The sequence below is a fragment of the Colletotrichum tamarilloi genome, assembly GCF_030869305.1.
Source record: "Colletotrichum tamarilloi strain Tom-12 chromosome Unknown Scaffold_18.1, whole genome shotgun sequence".
Lineage (NCBI taxonomy): Eukaryota > Fungi > Ascomycota > Sordariomycetes > Glomerellales > Glomerellaceae > Colletotrichum > Colletotrichum tamarilloi.
This window is the reverse complement of record NW_026849401.1, coordinates 599057-615962: the sequence shown is the minus strand read 5'-3', so window position 1 is coordinate 615962 and position 16906 is coordinate 599057. Positions and strand designations below refer to the sequence as shown.

General features: G+C 52.8%; 5 protein-coding genes across 5 annotated transcripts; 2 read left to right on the top strand and 3 right to left on the bottom strand.

Annotated features, from left to right (window-relative positions):
• Nucleotides 1-1154: 1154 nt before the first annotated feature.
• Nucleotides 1155-2172, top strand: CTAM01_06625 (quinate dehydrogenase; the record flags this gene model as incomplete). The annotated part of the gene is made up of 2 exons (XM_060522652.1): nt 1155-2018; nt 2077-2172. The coding sequence occupies 2 exons, from the start codon at nt 1155-1157 to the stop codon at nt 2170-2172; spliced, it is 960 nt and encodes a 319-aa protein (XP_060382911.1).
• Nucleotides 2173-4089: 1917 nt separating this feature from the next.
• CTAM01_06624 (quinate permease) lies at nt 4090-5889 on the bottom strand (the record flags this gene model as incomplete). Its single annotated transcript, XM_060522651.1, has 4 exons — nt 4090-4438; nt 4496-4867; nt 4931-5113; nt 5177-5889. 4 exons carry the CDS (start codon nt 5887-5889, stop codon nt 4090-4092), a joined length of 1617 nt encoding a protein of 538 aa, XP_060382910.1.
• Nucleotides 5890-7849: 1960 nt separating this feature from the next.
• CTAM01_06623 (uncharacterized protein) lies at nt 7850-10142 on the bottom strand (the record flags this gene model as incomplete). Its single annotated transcript, XM_060522650.1, has 2 exons — nt 7850-9965; nt 10024-10142. The coding sequence occupies 2 exons, from the start codon at nt 10140-10142 to the stop codon at nt 7850-7852; spliced, it is 2235 nt and encodes a 744-aa protein (XP_060382909.1).
• Nucleotides 10143-11582: 1440 nt separating this feature from the next.
• CTAM01_06622 (shikimate dehydrogenase substrate binding domain-containing protein) lies at nt 11583-14246 on the top strand (the record flags this gene model as incomplete). Its single annotated transcript, XM_060522649.1, has 1 exon — nt 11583-14246. One exon carries the CDS (start codon nt 11583-11585, stop codon nt 14244-14246), a length of 2664 nt encoding a protein of 887 aa, XP_060382908.1.
• A 358-nt stretch (nt 14247-14604) lies between these two features.
• Nucleotides 14605-16752, bottom strand: CTAM01_06621 (NCS1 nucleoside transporter; the record flags this gene model as incomplete). Its single annotated transcript, XM_060522648.1, has 6 exons — nt 14605-15011; nt 15074-15834; nt 15891-16006; nt 16068-16122; nt 16204-16640; nt 16696-16752. The coding sequence occupies 6 exons, from the start codon at nt 16750-16752 to the stop codon at nt 14605-14607; spliced, it is 1833 nt and encodes a 610-aa protein (XP_060382907.1).
• Between the last annotated feature and the right edge of the window lie 154 nt (nt 16753-16906).

The window sequence follows — 16906 nt, the reverse complement described above, 5'->3', positions numbered from 1 at the left end:
CTTAGAAGAAGGATGGAGGGAGGACTTGGGCCTAAAGAGGTGGACGTCCACTGGTATACATTTGCCCTCGGCAGCAGGGGATCAGGAAGATTATTTGCAGCTCTCGATTCCCGTATCTAAGCAGAATGGCAATGGCAGACCCATACGGCAACTCTCTCGCAGAGAACGGTAGGTAGCTTTACCCAATGATCTTGTCTGCTGCCATGCTGTATCCGGGTCACACCGGACGCCCGAGGGGCGATGGAGGGAGGAGGAGGAGGAGGAAAGTCATTCACCCGCCAACTACCCCATCTTATCGGCGTCAGATGTTTGCAAGCATACCGATCTGGGGATTACTGGGGCGCCCGAAGGTAGCCGGACCAGTCTGAATGACGCGCTGCCGCACGTCTCTCACACCCCGAGCCTGTGGTAGCGGCATGTACGATGCCCATCACTGAGTGTGGTGGTTGATGGGAGGCGTAGCGACCTAGACTGACGGCTGGTGACGTTGAACTTGTCAGGCGCTGCCGGTTGTCAGGAAGAACACTTCTCCAGGCCACAGGATAAACGTTCTCCAGAATGGCTACTCGGATGAGTGGGAGCACCAAGCGAACGGGGGGGCGGGTGTCTTTTGTGTCGTATGCCCACCATTCCGAGGCCCAGACTGTCCGGCACTTCTCACTGGCTGTTGGCTGGAGAGTTCTTTGCCGGAAGTCCCCCTCTGAAATCGCAGCGACATGCCGATGGGAAAAGCCCTGATGCGGATTCCACGCGATCTCGAGAAGCCCGTCCCAGTGCCCCGGACTTTTCCCCGTATTCCGCAAGAATGATTAATTCGATACAGCTATCATTGGACCGATGAAGCTCCATTTGGAGACAAGAAGAAGGGAACAAGAGCGAGGCACAAAAAGTGGCTTCCATCAGACCCCATATCCCCCCCATTTTCTGCGGTTGACAATTCCCACCGTATTTTAGACTAAAAAGAGCCCTGGTTTTCTCCATTTGTTGCATCTTGCCATAACGCCATTCCTACCATTCTTCAGTCAGTTGCACAGAAGAGCCTTGCAGATATCATTCGAAACTTCCAAGCAAGAGAGAAAGAGAGACAGACAATCCTTGATCTCATCCCAGCATCACTCACTTTCCTAAACTCAACCAACTCACATCAAGCAACAATGGCCAGTGCTGCTCCCATCGACCAGGTGGAAGACACTATTGCGCTCAAGATTGAGCAGCTTGACCGCCACGGTTACCTGTTTGGCCAAAAAATCACACATTCCCTTTCACCACTCCTGCACACCACCATTTACGAGGGCATTGGCCTGAAATGGGAGCAAATGAGACTGGACTCGGCAGACTTGTCGCTGTTTCTGGAACTCATCAAGCACCCCAAATTTTACGGCAGCTCAGTAACCATGCCCAACAAGGTTGCCATCATCCCTCACCTCGACGAGCTGACGGATGAGTGCCGCGATGTTGGCGCCTGCAACACACTCTTCATCAGAGAACGCGACGGCAAGCGGATATACTGCGGCACCAACACGGACGTAATCGGCGTCCGTGAGTCTTTTGTTCAGAACGTCACCGACCCTGATACCGTCTACCACAATAAGCCGGCTCTTGTCATCGGAGGCGGCGGTGCGGCCAGAAGTGCCGTCTACGCTCTGCGCAAGTGGATGAAGGCCACCGATATCTACCTCGTCAACCGTGACAAGAGCGAAGTCGACGCAGTCATCGAAGAGTGCTCCGCGCGGGGATATGGAGACAATCTGTATCACGTCTCCACCGTCGAGGAGGCGAGAGACCTCGACGCCCCCGGCGCTATTGTGGCGTGCGTACCCAACTTCACTCCCAAGACAGCAGAGGAGATTGTGGCGCGTGAGATTATCGTCGAGTTCCTGAACAAGGATCGCAAGGGCGCTATCCTCGAGATGTGCTATAACCCCACGCCCTACACAGAAATCGGTGCCCTCGCAGAGGATGCCGGCTGGCAAGTGATCCTGGGCACTGAAGCCATGATCTACCAAGGTCTTGAACAGGTCAGTCAGCACAAAATCTGAACCCCATCTAACATACACATTTCTAACATCTTGATAGGACCGGTACTGGACTGGCAAGGAGGTTGACGAACTTACCGTTCAAAAGGTAAAGGATGTGATTGCGGCAAAGCTGTCACAACACTCAAAATTGTAAAATAATAATGACCACCATAGACACCTTGCATAGCTAGATCCTCAGCGACTGTTTTAACAGAAAACGATGACTTTGATGAAGCTTCATAAAGTCTGGATAGATGCATGATGCTATTCCTATCTTAACTGAGTGAATGGTGCCTTGCATCTGAATCACACAACGCGTTGACCTCATGCACAAGTTTGACGGTATCTCCTGGCCGTTTTGCGCACAACTCTTTCACAATTTCTTAGTCAACTTGAGCTGAACATGTGCACCATGTTTAGGAAGACACGTAGGCTAGGTGTTTGGACGGTCTTTGTCCTTTCAATGCAAATTGGTAAAACATACACCAAACAGGGACTGGTAACCTGCGGATAAAGACTCTTCCATAAGCTGGTACACACCAAGAAGATCCTTGCAATTCTCCACATTACTTCTGTCAGCGTGATCTATCTAACCTGAGCGGCGGATCAGCATAGCTGCGAGCCCAGAGCCCCAGATAGTATCGTCCACGAGCAACGATTTCGACGCTGGAGAATGATGGCCACCAAACTCATCTAGGTCTAGTGATTGTCCAGTTCGAAGATGTGTTATCTTGTGTCCACATTCAAGGTGCAGTGAACCCTGAGGCAGGTGAAATGAATTCGACCTAAAATAAAAGAGAGGTACGGATATTTGTATCCAAATACTCCCATTTGCTGCCCCTGCATTGATTTTGTTCCTTTACATGCTTGATCCACTGAAGGGATAGTAGGGTTACACAACGAGATGGAGTGTTTGCTTCAATCCTCGTCTGATTGCATTAAAGTCGATTCTTTGTATGAGGTGCATAGAAACAACGTACTGAGTAGGTAGTTGTGTTTTAGAAAACGGACAGCCGTCCTCAGTGCAAAATGCTTCGATTTCATTTCACAGAATGAACAGCAGTCTTCGCCCAATGCAATTGTTCCTATTCCTCGCAATGATTTTCCAATCTAAGCAGAGAATCTGCCAGGTTTCGAGTCCAGGAAGATTGATTGTGCATGGTCCCGGACGAAGACAATGTGACATATCGTAGGCCCCGGGACGAAAACATTACGGGTGGCCCTGAGTTGCTCCAGGAAATACGTTTCCACCTCTGCCCGAGATCACGGTGACCAGACAGGTTTTGTCCCCAGAGAATGGACCAAGGGCAACTCGTAACCTTTTGGTCTGTAACTGTACCGTGCATATACATTGCGAGTTTCAGTAACATTTACCCGGCGTGCGCTCTTATTTTCGTGAGCCGCAAAATACCCCTGCACTGACGGTCTTCTCGTACCACAATTGAGCTTTAGAAGGCCCAGATGGGATCATTCCCTCCACGCTGTGCTTACGAAACATGATCAGGTCTTGCGAAGTACATGTACAAAACGCCTCGCGTATTGCAAGGCCCATCATTGATCTGTAACTGTAGAAGTATTTGAAGTCGTCTTTTTCCAGTTGTGGTTTGCTTTTGGTTCTTCGACCTTAACTAACTCCTCTCTCGCGCCGAATAGAACAAGAAGATACAGATACACAACCACCAAGACGGGTGGCCAAACGACTAGCCGTCACCATCGAAACTATCCGTCCTGCCACGACAGCCAAGAGCGGGACTTTGCTTACTTTGCTTAATATTGCACCTCCTGCAGGACCTCGGCTTGGCATCGGTATCACCCCTGGTTCGCCTACATTCCTCCCGTCCTTATTAACCCTCGACACCCTCGCTCGCTCTACCCCCGCTCGTGCGTAGACTTGGGACTTGTACTTGTGTCTCGGGTGTGACTCGCTGATTCGCTTTATGGGTCACTTGGGGAATCGGCTCGGGATGGAAGCTTGTGAATTCCTAGAGACTGGAATCTTGGAATATCCACCTAGCTGCTCTAACCATTCAAACGTCCTTCATATCATATTAGTAAACCGTGAACCCATTCATTAAACGCTGCCCTTCCTCTCTACCTGGTTGATTTCCGCATCATCAGACTTCTCTCCGGATCCATCGTCGGAGTATTGTCTGAAACCCTGCTCCTCCGCCAATTCGGCCATAATGGTCTTGTTTGCCCTCCAGACAGGCTTAATGGTGAAGAGACGATCCATGGTCTCCAAAGGAATGGACTTAGTCTCAGGCATCAGGAAGAAGATAAAGATGGCGGAGCAAATCATGAGCGAGGCGAAGAAGAAGTAGACTCCATAGCCCCACGCATTAAACATTTGCGGGGTGAAGCGAGAGATGATGAAGTTCCAGAACCAGTTGTTGGCGGCTGCGCTAGCTTGACCAAGGGACCTGAGAGTACATGTTAATGATACGGCCACGGATGACATGATGTAGACTTCGGCATACCTAGTGTTCTGGTCGAACATCTCAGAGTTGATGACCCAAGGGGTACCGTTCCACGAGGGCGTGTAGAACACTGTCCAAAGGTAGAAGAAAACCATGGCGGAGATACCGCCGCTGGAAAGGCCGCCACCGTTTCCGGATGCCGGGTTGAGAGCGAGGTAACCACCAATGTACCACATGCACAAAGAGCCGCCAATGGCACCAATCATCAGCAGGTTGCGACGACCGAGGTGGTCAATGAGCCACAGAAGCCACACGAAGGTCACAATCGTCTTGACGACACCGAAAATGCCAGTTGTGAGGAAGCTAGTGTTGGTACCGGTGATGCCAATGCTCTTGAAGACCGTGGGGCTGTAGTAGTTGATGGCGTTGATGCTGTTGAGGACTATGTTAGTGACTCGGCTACGTGTTGTTGAACATGGAGGATTGCTGGCTTACCCAGAGCCGTTTTGCCACAAGAAAAGCATGCCGCCAAGGAAGAAGCGCCACTGGACCTTGCTCTGCTTGAGAGAAGCGAACGGCTTCCAGAAACCGGCGCCAACTTCCTGGCGGTAGCGCTCGAGGTCGGCATCAATGTATTGAACCTCTTCAATGATGTACTTGTCTTCAGGGGACAGGTTTCTGTGAAAAAGCGGTTATTAGACTGAGGGTCATAAGCGAAATAATGGATTGTGGGGCACATACCGCATCCAGCAAAGAGCCTTCATCGCCTCCTCTCTCTTGTACTTGGAGAACAGCCAACGGGGGGACTCGGGGATGAAGAGAGCTCCAATGAGCAAGAGGCCGGCAGGAATCAGCTGGACGGCGAAAGGAATGAGCCACTGGCTGTGACTGGGAGCCATGGTAGAGTCGACGCCGTAGTTGATCCAGAAGCCGACGAGGCCACCGATTTGCCATCCGAGTTCGTAGATACCGACGAGACGTCCACGCACGGCGGGAGGAGAGAGCTCCGAAATGTAAATGGGAGTCATGTTGGAGCAGCCTCCCACACCGATACCCGCAAGTACTCTGCCGGCGAGGATGAGACCGAGGCCGCGCGCGCGGTTGGCGCCGAGCATCATACCGGCACCGAGGAGGAAAATCGTAGTGAACAGCATCAGACTCTTCTTGCGGCCAAGGAAGTAACTGCTAACGTAGGCGAACAGACTTCCGAAGAAGGCACCAGCCTGGTAGACAGAAACGATGTTGGACTTGAGCAGAGCCAGACCGTCCTTGCTGTAGGAGGCAAACTGGAACTCCTCCATGAAGGAGGGCAGGGCGAGAGTGGTTCCGATGAAGGCAGAGTCATAACCGATGGTGCAACTGGCGAAGGACGCGATGATTGCACAAAAGTAGACGCGCCAGTTGTAAACCGCCTTGGGCGTCGGGCGGTCCTCTACGAGAGTGAGGAGAGCCATGGTGATAATTTGTTTGGAGGTGTCTGGCGGTTGCTGGTGTTCGAGGCGAAGTTGAGACCGTCTGAACTCCAAGTCTTCGAGGTTGGGGTTGAAGAGTCAAGAGTCTTAAGGAGAGACGGGAAAAAAAAATCAGATTACGACGGTCCAGGGTTGCCTTTGTTATATGGATGCGTCAGGGCTCTCTGGCTCTCCAACAACTTGGTAAAGACTGACTGACAGGTGGCGCACGTATCGGTTCGTCTGGGGTAAAGTCTGGGGGTCTGGAGCAGCGGAGTTTGGGTCATCCCACGGGGAGGGAATCGAGCGGCTGGACCGTGGACGAATGGGATCTGGGGTACGCTACACGAACAAACTCGCTCATGCGTATGGAGATTCCGGAATGTTGACTCTGGGGTGAACGCTTCTCCCTCCAACTAGATGGTGGTTGGACTGGCGCGCCGTCTCCGAACCGGAGCAAAATCTGCAACCTATGACTGACTCGTTCTCCATAACGCGTGGAGCCCGGCAGACATGTTCTTCTCCGCACCAACTATCTGCTTCCGAACTAGATCCAATCTCATAGACCCCCAAATGCTGGAGAACCCCTGTCCAGACCGGGGCTGTGGGTTGAATGTTTATCCTGTCAGCGCTTCTCTATTGCCATTCGACTGTCTCGCATTGCACGTGGACGTCGTCCGACGTCCCAACTTGTGCCAGTCCCAACGGAACGGAATGACAGCAATGCGGGCGAAGAAGCTGTTCCCCAGCTTTCTCTGCCTGTAACCTTACGCAGATATGGGGAAGATGCCTGGCCTACGGGGTGCATGCTGTGTCTGTCAAGTCGGCAGGGGCTCAAATCAGGTTGTTGGCGTGTGTGTGTGTGTAAGAGAGAGAGAAATACGCCAAGGTGGAGTTGAGAATATCCGGTCGAGATGCGCCAACCAAGCCACCGGGACGCTCTCCAAGGCCTGGCCACATGATTATCGGCCACGAGTCCACGACAATTCACCTCACTCGGACTGTACGATTAAGCTGTCCTGGAAGTTGCTAGCGGAGACAACCTCTCGACCCTGCCATCACCGCCCGGATGATAATTCTTTGCCGCCAAGGACTGTGACTGCTTGGTGTTGAGTTTGTCCCACCTGTGATGAAGCAAAAAACAAAAACAAGGGGGGGGGGGGGGCGCGGGGTTACCCAAGATACACGACTTGATTATGATGGCAATAGGGGCAAATAAATCTCTCTGCACGACTCTAATGTGTTGACAGGCCACGCGAATCCAGACCAAACCTCACATGCATCGTCTTAACCTTAAGTCTCCGCATTGAATAACCCCACGTGAATAGTTTCGTCGCCACAAAAATGGTTCTCGTTGGTATCCATAGACTTGGTACGTGCCATCAAACAATGAAAGTGGAGGCAAGCCGGGGCACAGTCTTAGGCTGTGCTTCATAATCACCTCCTGGCCACGGCCTCGACAGCCAAATCAGGGTACGGACAGCCTGGCCATTCCAAATTGCTCTGGTAAAACGTTGTGCTTCTGTCGGATGGTTGGATGCGGCACTTGGCGTCCAGTCCTGTTCCTGATGATTGTAATTCCGTGGTGGGCTGCTCTTCAATCTGCCGGGGTTAAGTTCTGAAAGTCCTCGTAACTTCGTAAGTACATGTAAGAAGCCAGACCTCTTAGTCTTGTCGGCGGTGCAGGAGGGTCAACAAATAAGAGAGATGAGCCAACTGGCATTTCTTCAAGGAAAGGGACGAAAAAGGCTAGACAGTCCGAATGCACAAATCACTGCCCTTGGCGAAGCCCGCCCTGGATGAACACTTCTTCGTCACACCGCAAGACTTGTTTGCTAGCACTGCAGTATTGATCCGTTAGAACAGGGAGAACAAGGAGATAATAGTGACGTGCAGATAGTATTTCCAGAGACTGGAATCAATGTTCATTTTCTACTAAAGGTCATAATACATTATACTTCGCTCACATTCCTCCATACTCTCCCCGAAGCATGTCAGTCAAGTCTGACCCTGGGGCAAAGCCGAGATTGGCCATAAACTGCGGGTCGGCTTCCATACTATCTGTGCAGTCGATAGAAGCAAGCTCGTCCATAATGGCGTCGTAATCCACGCCGTGAGCGCCCTGCCCCATCAGATAGGGTGCCTGAGCTGACGACAAATGTCCCATGAAGCCGGAAGGAAATGCATCCAGTTGGCTCCCTGGCGTAAATGGCATGGTTCTTGCCGTTGACGGACTGACGGATGATGCTGTTGGTAAAAATCCGTTGCTATTAGGATGATGATAAGAGTCCGCAGGCATCGAGAAGTGCGGAAAATGCGAGTCCCTGCGAGCGGATGATGGGTGATGCGAGAACTGATTCACAGCCGGCTCGGCCTGAGCTGGTGTTTGCTCGCTCGGATCCGCTTCCATAGAAGAAGAATCCACGTTCGTCGTCCGATCTTGCCAGACAGACATCAGATTACCCATCAGTGAGTTCCACCGCGTCTTATCATCATCCCGGAGAGCTTTGACGCAACTTTTGGTATTTGCGATGCTCATATATGTGACCAGGAGGGGCGAGACGCCGGCTGCGCCAAAGTGGGAAATCGAACTCTCCAAAACTTCCATCAGACTCCAGATCAGAGACACTCGAGGGTCGGCCATCAAAGTCAAGGTCGCGCCGAGGAAGGTGGCCTGGATGAGGAAAGCCGATGGGAGTATGGGTATCGTCGACGCTCCAAACACTACTGAATTGCAAAATGAGAAACGAGGATCAAGCACTTGAACAAGGTTCGCGGCACCAATCTTTGGACCCGCCCCCCCAGACTCAACACTCTGGTTCAGTGTGCGGAAGAATTGGTAGAGCTGATTGAAGGAGCTCAAAGACTGTGCAGGCTGTACAGCAGCTTCAACGTCCTCCAATCCGAATCCAGCTCTGGGCGTCCATGGTGCCCATTCCTCTGATCCGTTCTCCTCTGTCGGCCTATCCTTCATGTCGTTTGTCCTCATGTGCGGCGTCTGACCAAGCCTTAAGGAAACGATGGTGTCCAGCATAAGACAGGTCATCAAGACCCGGTCCAAAGCCGTCGAGTATGCTTCTTGCGTCGAAGAAGCCGACAGGCCCGAGATCGGTTCTCTTCCGCTGTTTCGTGATCGTCCATCTGCCAGGGCCATGGCGCCCCGGACGGCTAGACCGATCAATAGAGAAGCTGCTGCGGCGTTGTCCTGCCCCAGCTTCACCAAGGACAGCACTAGAAGTGCTTTCACATGGCCCAGTGCCATGTCAGTCTCTACTGGTATGAGACTACGGGCTGCTGCTGTTATCATACTGGGCCGGTCAGGTGGTTCTGAACCTCCTGGAGGCTGTGATGATGCCGCATCCTGGAATGCCCCGACGGCAAGAGCGCACCAGAGCTCAGCATGAGCAGCACTGTTATTTGAGTCTTCCGGGTCGATATCGAGACCGTCTGGAGGATACGAGGCCGCAGCGCTATCGAGAGTTTCTTTAGAGTTTAATATGGGAAGCCAACTGTGGGTGTACGAATAGTACACCTCTAATAATCGAGGAAAATTTCTTGGTAACTTGAACCTTCGCCGAGACCTGGAGCCATGCCGTTGCCTCGATACTGGTTCCTTTTGGGCGTCTGGTTTACGGTCAACGGCGTTAGGTTGCGGAGAGATGTCAGGACCATCCAACGGAGTCTCCCCGTTCCGTTTGTTGCGGCCATCACCTTCAGCATCCGATTCGTCTCCGGAAGTATCCTGGCGTGGGCTTATGCCGTCCTTGCCAGATAGGAGCCGGTCAATATCCTTATGGACGCGGCATCTCCTCCATCTTTTGTGAAGGCGATTGCCTGCCTCGCTGTCTTTGTCGAGGAGGAGAGATTGGCCGCCACCCCCCTCCTGCGTGAGTAGACCCGCCAGCTTCTCTTCTGTTCCAGGAACCTGGTCGAAGAGCCATACGAGGGCAAGCTCGAGAGTTCGGATCAAGCCGGTCTGGACGCCGCGCTTCTTCGGTGCGACATTGTATGTACATGGCCGCGACAAGGTAACACAGGAGAAGCATTGAGGTTGGACGCCATCACACTTCTCTCGGGCACTGTCCGCATAATTAGCAAAAGTTCGGTTCACACATGTAGTAAGCTGGCGATAGTGACACTGAGACCAGCACCAAAGCCGATATCGCAACCAATGCGCGGAATGTTATCGACATAGCATTGGCTACGCCGAAACGCTTGCAACGGAGAAGCACCCGGGCTTGTAGTTCCCTGGGCATCTAGTCGCTTGGAGGAAACGCTCGGCAAGAAGGCAATGAAGATGAGAGAAAGGGAGAATGGAAAACAATGGTGCTGGATTCTGCTTGCCTTCTGCATTGGTCGCATGCACGAGATACCCTCTGGCGCTTTGGGACAGAGGTCGAGGTGACACTGTTCTCGGCATCTTGAGCCTTTCTCTTGGATGGCATCCTTCAGTCGTAGCCGCAAGCGGCAGGGTAGCTCCAATGGCTCACGCCGCGGAGGACGGCATAGAGGGCGCGGCACGAGAAGCGGTGATGTCGACGAAGAAGCTGCGAGGGCAAACGAGCGCGCGCTGCGAGCGATGATTGAAGCGAAGTGAGCAGCGACTGGGGTTGTGATTTGCGAGTGGATGTTGCGTTGCGTTGCGGCGAGCGGGATGAGCAAGGTATGATGGCACACGGTTGAGCAGCAGAAGCAGCAACTCCAGCCAGCAGTACGGATAGTAGCAGCAGTAGTATCAGACTCAGCAGCGGCCGTAGCAAACAGCAAGCAATGATGAGATTGACGTCGTCTTTGCTTCTTCTCCAAGATTTCCCGCGCGCTGTGCTGGACAGAGAGTGGGGAAATCCTGGGGTAACCTCACAGGCCGACGCTCGCGGTGCCGCCCTCAAAGGTTGTTGCTAGATCTCGGACCTCATGGGACAAAGGTCAGGTTCGAGAGGCTGGTCAGCTGGCATTTCTGTGGCATTAATTGGTTGCGAGATGGTGAGTACGGACGACTCAGCATGCGGGGTGTTAAGGAGATACTTTGAGTCTGCAGATGCTATCCAGATCTAGGAGTCAAGACCAGGGGGTTGGCGATGGCAACTCTTCGACTCTAGCTGGTACTTGCCAACGCATCGTAGACACAAGGGGCATTGACGAGGATCTCGTAGGCTACATCCTACTCAGTTCCACGCTCATCTCAAGTTATCCCGCCGCAAACCTCAAACAGCCGAGTTTCCTCCCCTCAACTCACACAAGAACGATCCCCCCACGCCCACAAGTAACTCGCTAACGTCCAGCCCATGGCTAAACATTTATCAGAGTATCCCACCTTAGCGCCGAGCAAGGGAGAGGGGCACCAATTTAGCACCGAGGGTCGGAACTGGGGAACGGCTTTGAAGTTGCTCCCACATAGTGACCTAACAATTCTGCCGCGGTGTGTTCGTACTACGGAGGACTTGGGGCGCGACTCAACGTGGACTGACTGACTGACTTGACTCTTCTCCAGAGAGAGCTTGACCTTGTTGGACTACAGCTGAACGGCTTTGCACGAAACATAGCATAACGACAAAGATATTCGCGCGCCTCGCCTTTAGAGTCCCAACTCGACACCGGCGCGTGCGCATGCATCCTGGGCTTTTCCCTCCTCCTCCTCCTCCTCCTCATCAACCTACCTGCGTCTGCACTGCTACAGCTAGGTAGGCTGAGGAGCCATGGCGACAGCCGGAGTGAAGCGGTCCTACGTGGCCACCGCCATGAGCGATGAGGAGGACCATCACCACCACCAACTTGAGAATCCCGCAAAGTTCATCCGCGTCGACGGTCGCAATGGCCACTCTGCGTCGCCTAGCCAGCCCCAGAGCCCGAGGACCAACAGCAGCAGCAGATATTCCATGGCTGCTTGTTCACGACCAGAGACGCCAATCACGAGACCAGCAACACCCGTGGCCCATCTTCCTGGCGAGGTTCCGCCATTCCCTGCCGATGCCTCCATTGTCCTTGCCGGCATCCGCGGCGCAGGAAAATCAACGCTCGCCATCATTGCCTCGACCGCCATGGAACGGAGGGCCGTCGACTGCGAAAAGGCCTTCCAACAAGTCACTGGCCTGACCAGTTTCGCGTACAAGAGGGCCCATGGCCCCGCTGAATGTCACCGCCGGCAGACAGATGTCCTTCGAGACCTCCTCGACCAGAACTCCAAGAGCACCTTGATTGTGTGCAGTTGGATGGAACGTGGGGTCCAGACACTCTTGAGGGAGTTTTGTCGTACACATCCCGTCGTTCACATCGTGCGAGACGTCAAGGCTATTCAAGAGCACCTAAAGATCGAGGATGAAGATAAGGCGAGAAACTTGCTGGCGGCCAGCAGCACCATTTTCCGGACATGCAGCAACCTTGAGTTCTTTAACGTCTCCGAGACGGCCGACCCATGGATCGAAACCGATGCCGCAAGAATTGAGGCTCAAGCTGGTGGTCAAAAGCCACCTGCTCCCTACCTGACTTTGAAGCGGGCCGAGAGGCATTTCTTAAAGTTCCTTAGTCTCATCATGCCCAAGGGCTCCATTCCCTTCATCGAGTCGGCTTTCCCGTTGGCTTCCATACCTACCGAGGACAGACGGTTCACTTACGCCATCTCGGTCTCTCTTTCAAGCCTGCTGAACAATGAACTCGCCATTCAAGAGCTCGAGACCGGAGCAGATGCTATTGAGATCGTCCTCGACGGAATCGCTGGTGCGCAGTCACTAGACTCTGAACGAGCCGCCGACATTGCCAGAATCATAGGATCCATAAGGAGGAGCACCGTGATACCGTTAATGTACCACGTTGTTCTTCCAGATTCTTCAGAGTCAGTGTACACCGACTACATACTACACGGCCTGCGACTCTGCCCTGAATACCTCACTGTCGATCTCCGCCTCAACGACTTTCAACTATTGCACATCATCTCTATGAAGAGGCGCTCAAAGATAATTGGACATTTAACACCTGCGGCCGACTCCCCACCATGGTCAGACCCTTTCTGGATGTCACAGTATCATAGAGCACGGCGTCTAGGATGTGATCTGGTCCGGCTTGTCAAGCCAGTGACCTCCATTAAGGATAATTTTGATATCAGCCACCTCAAGGCTCTTGTTGAGGCTTCTACCGGCCACAAGATTCCCCTCATCGCTTACAACTCTGGACCTCGTGGGAGACACTCAGCGGCTATGAACCACGTCCTGACCAGTGTTGTGCCAGAGAAGCCCGTATCATCGACTTACAACCCTAATCAGCCATGCTTGACAGCAGCTCAAGCGACGCAGGCACTCTACAACTCGTTCCTGTTCGACCCTATGAAGATCTACGTCTTTGGTGCCCACGTCTCTTACAGTTTGTCACCAGCCATGCACAATGCCGCTCTGAAGGCTTGCGGCATTCCGCACCTCTACCGACCATTCTCGACGCCTTCCCTGAACGGGCTGCGAGAGCTCATTGAGGATCCTTACTTCGCGGGTGCCAGTGTTGGCTTGCCCTTCAAAGTCGAAATCATCACCCTCACACACTCTCTAAGCCGACACGCGCAGGCGATAGGTGCAGTCAACACACTTGTTCCTGTTCGTCGACTAAATCCCGACGGCACTATTCCAGAGGACGAGAAGCTCTTCAACTGTCGTAATCGCGCCGGTCCGGTCAGGGCGCTCTACGGAGAAAACACGGACTGGATCGGCATTCGGGCTTGCATTCGCAGAGGGCTCTCTCCCGCCAATGCTGTACGAACGTCGAGCTGCGGTCTCATCATCGGAGCTGGTGGTATGGCTCGCGCGGCTACCTACAGCATGCTGCAGCTAGGAGTCAAGAATATTGTGGTCTACAACCGGACAATTACTAATGCGGAAAAGATGGTTAATCATTTCGCGCGCCTGTTGAAACGGCACGACCTACCGCTCCTCAGCGCAACTTCGGACGTGGAAACGAAATTTCACATTATCCGAAATCTGGATGAGCCATGGCCCGAAGACTTCCGACTGCCGACAATGATTGTTTCTTGCATCCCGACGCATAGCATTGGCGATGTCCCTGCACCCAACTTCGAGGCGCCACAGGCATGGCTGGGAAGTCCAACTGGCGGTTGTCTGGTTGAGCTGGGCTACAAGACACTGGATACACCGATCTTGAACCAAGCGAGAAAAGTTTCGCACCGAGGTTGGGTTACTATGGACGGTCTTGATCTGTTGCCCGAGCAGGGTTTCGCTCAGTTTGAGTTGTTTACAGGCAGACGAGCACCACGTAGGTTGATGCGAGGAGAGGTTTTCCGTGCCTATCCCGACGGGCACGATCGCTCCGCACTTGCACAGCTGCAGCCGCGCTTGAATAATATTGTCGAGCAGGAGCCATGAGATTTCTTTCCTATGGGCATGGAGTAATGATAACAGGAGACTATGATGAGAGAGCAGTGCATTCTATACTGCTAGCCAAGATACCACAGCAACGTACACGACTAATAAAATGAGTAAAAATAATTGACCCCATGTCTCACATGCTCCTCCGACTCCCGCATCCTTCCTGATTGCGAGGTTTTCTACTCGCTTTACAGGCGTAGGCTTCATGTGCTCTATTGATCGATTTCTTTCTGACCTCAGCAAAGCAAGTGGATATGTGGGATGTTGTTACCGTCGTAGTAGCCGAGATTAGGGAAATCAGTCAATCAAGTACATTGCTCCAGGTCGGCATCACCTTCAGGTTCCATTCTTGAATTCACCCAGTTCCTCCGTTAAGGCCTCTCGATTCAGGAGTGTGACGACCATCTCCCGCTGTGGTCAACACCTTCTCGGGCACCTTTGGGTTCTCGATGTCACTACCGTCTCGCGTTCCCTCAATCTCGATTCCGTCTCCCCTGGTCAAGATTGTCTGCTCAACCAAGGTCTCCTTTGCAGGTACAACCCAGCTCAGTGTGGTATACAGGAATATCGAGACGACGAATCCAAAAAGCCAATCAAAGCTGTAGAGATTCTGAGCACCCTCGGAGATCTGGACCGCAGGGTAGCCACTGATTGCCAAAGCCATCCCGGGCAAGTTGGGGGCAACAGGCACAATGAAAGCAACAAATGCCCTCCAGTTACAGCCTGCGATGTACCTATAGCGACCATGAGGGTCGTATAAGTCTAGAAAGAAAACGGGGTGTTAGTATAAGGTGGTCAAGATAAGGAATCGTCACTGGACATACCGGGCAGATCGTATCGTTGTTTTTTAACGAGCCAGAAGTCAGCAGCCATGATACCACTCAGGGGAGCGAGGAAGACAGCGTATGCCCCCATGAAGTTCAAGAACGTAGCGGCGCTGGCAAGAATCTTCCACGGGACAATAACCCAGGCACCTATCACAGCAGCGACTATACTGCCCCTTCTAATGTTGATGTAGCGCGGGAACATGACAGTCAGATCGTTGGCTGCGCTGATGCTGTTTGCCGTGACGTTGGTGCCGATCGTTGCAATAAGCCATGCCAGAGCCCCGAAGAAGGCAGCACAGCGTCCTCCTGAGCCATTTCCCAACCAAAGACTGACTATATCGAGCGGGTTCCAAAGGTAATCACCGTCTCCCTGGAAGACTTTCGTGGCCGAAGTGGTAATAATACCCATGGTTCCACACAAGGTGAAAACGATAGGGACAAATATGAGCTGGACGTTTTGAGCGTTCCTGGACTTGCTATAGCGCAAGAAGTCCGGAATATTGATTGCCATCGTGCTCCACTGTCCCGAGACCGACGACATGCAGCTCAGCCAAAGCCAGGCATACTTGGAAGTCCCTGGAGAGAACTCAGGTTGCAACCTGAAGATATCACCCCCGCCACCGGCCTGTTTGACAGCCCATCCCAAGGTCCCTAAAACCACAGCTGGAGTAGCAAGTAACTTGACGTAGAAGAGCGGTCGAAGTTTAGTGGGGTGAATGAGTAACAACGGCAGTTGAATGATCCAGAAGAGGAAGAATCTTGGTCACTTGTCAGTACTCTGATATACAACCATTGCCTCCATGAACAGACTCACGAGCACATTCCCATGGAGGTGATGCCCGCCGATTCGGGTAGGGCATTCGGAATCCGTCCGTAAGAGGGAGCCCACGCACTCAGCATGATCGTCACACATACACTCCCGTTGACGCACTATCATTGAAGACTGATGTTAGCATTGGAGTCAGTTGAAGTGATGCGTACGAGTCGATACCTGTACACCCAGCCAGAACATAGCAAGGATGGCTCTGCTGACAATGGCAAAGTATCTGTGATGAGAGTCAGCTTCTATTCCAAGCGCTAAGTATACTACATGACCACTCAAGTATACTTCAACCAAAAGTACATACCTCAAGTAGAACCCAAAGCTACCCGTAGCAATGACACTGAAGGGGACATGTAGACGACTTCCTATGGCTCCATTGAGGACCATTGCTATTGCGATACACGTTGTTCCGACGAACATGATGGGAATCGCCTCTCGCCAGCTGAGTCCGACAGCAAGTATAGATCCGGCGGTCTGTAGAGTTGAGAGGTTCATAAGGTCGGTACTCCAGTACGCCAGGATAGTCCACAACGACCAAGTCCGCATTGGCACCGGCACGGGGTCCATGTCCGGGTTGGTTCGTACGCCTTCTGGCGCAATGGCGCTGGGGTGCTTGGGAAGCTCCCATGCCTCCATCGACGTAAATCGCCGCCTCGCTTCCTGCATATTTATGCCCTTCATCCTGTCGTTGAAGCTGTCCGAGTCCTCACGCAGACCAAAATTACCGTCGCCCTCGCACTCCTAGATTGAAGTTGTGGTCAAAAACGGCCTTCCGAGAAAATTGATGTGTGCCAACAACCTTGTGGGTGCACAATTGCAGCAGACCAAGCCACGCCGAGGAGGAGTGAGACATGGCCACACCTATATAGTCCGAAAGCATCCAGCTTTATGCAAAGCAACCCGTCTACGGATGTGACCTTTCGACCTCTATACGACCTACATTTGCGGGATTCGCTCCGGCCAGCTCCGTATCCTGCAGCCCAAAGAAAACAAGGCCATGTCGCCAA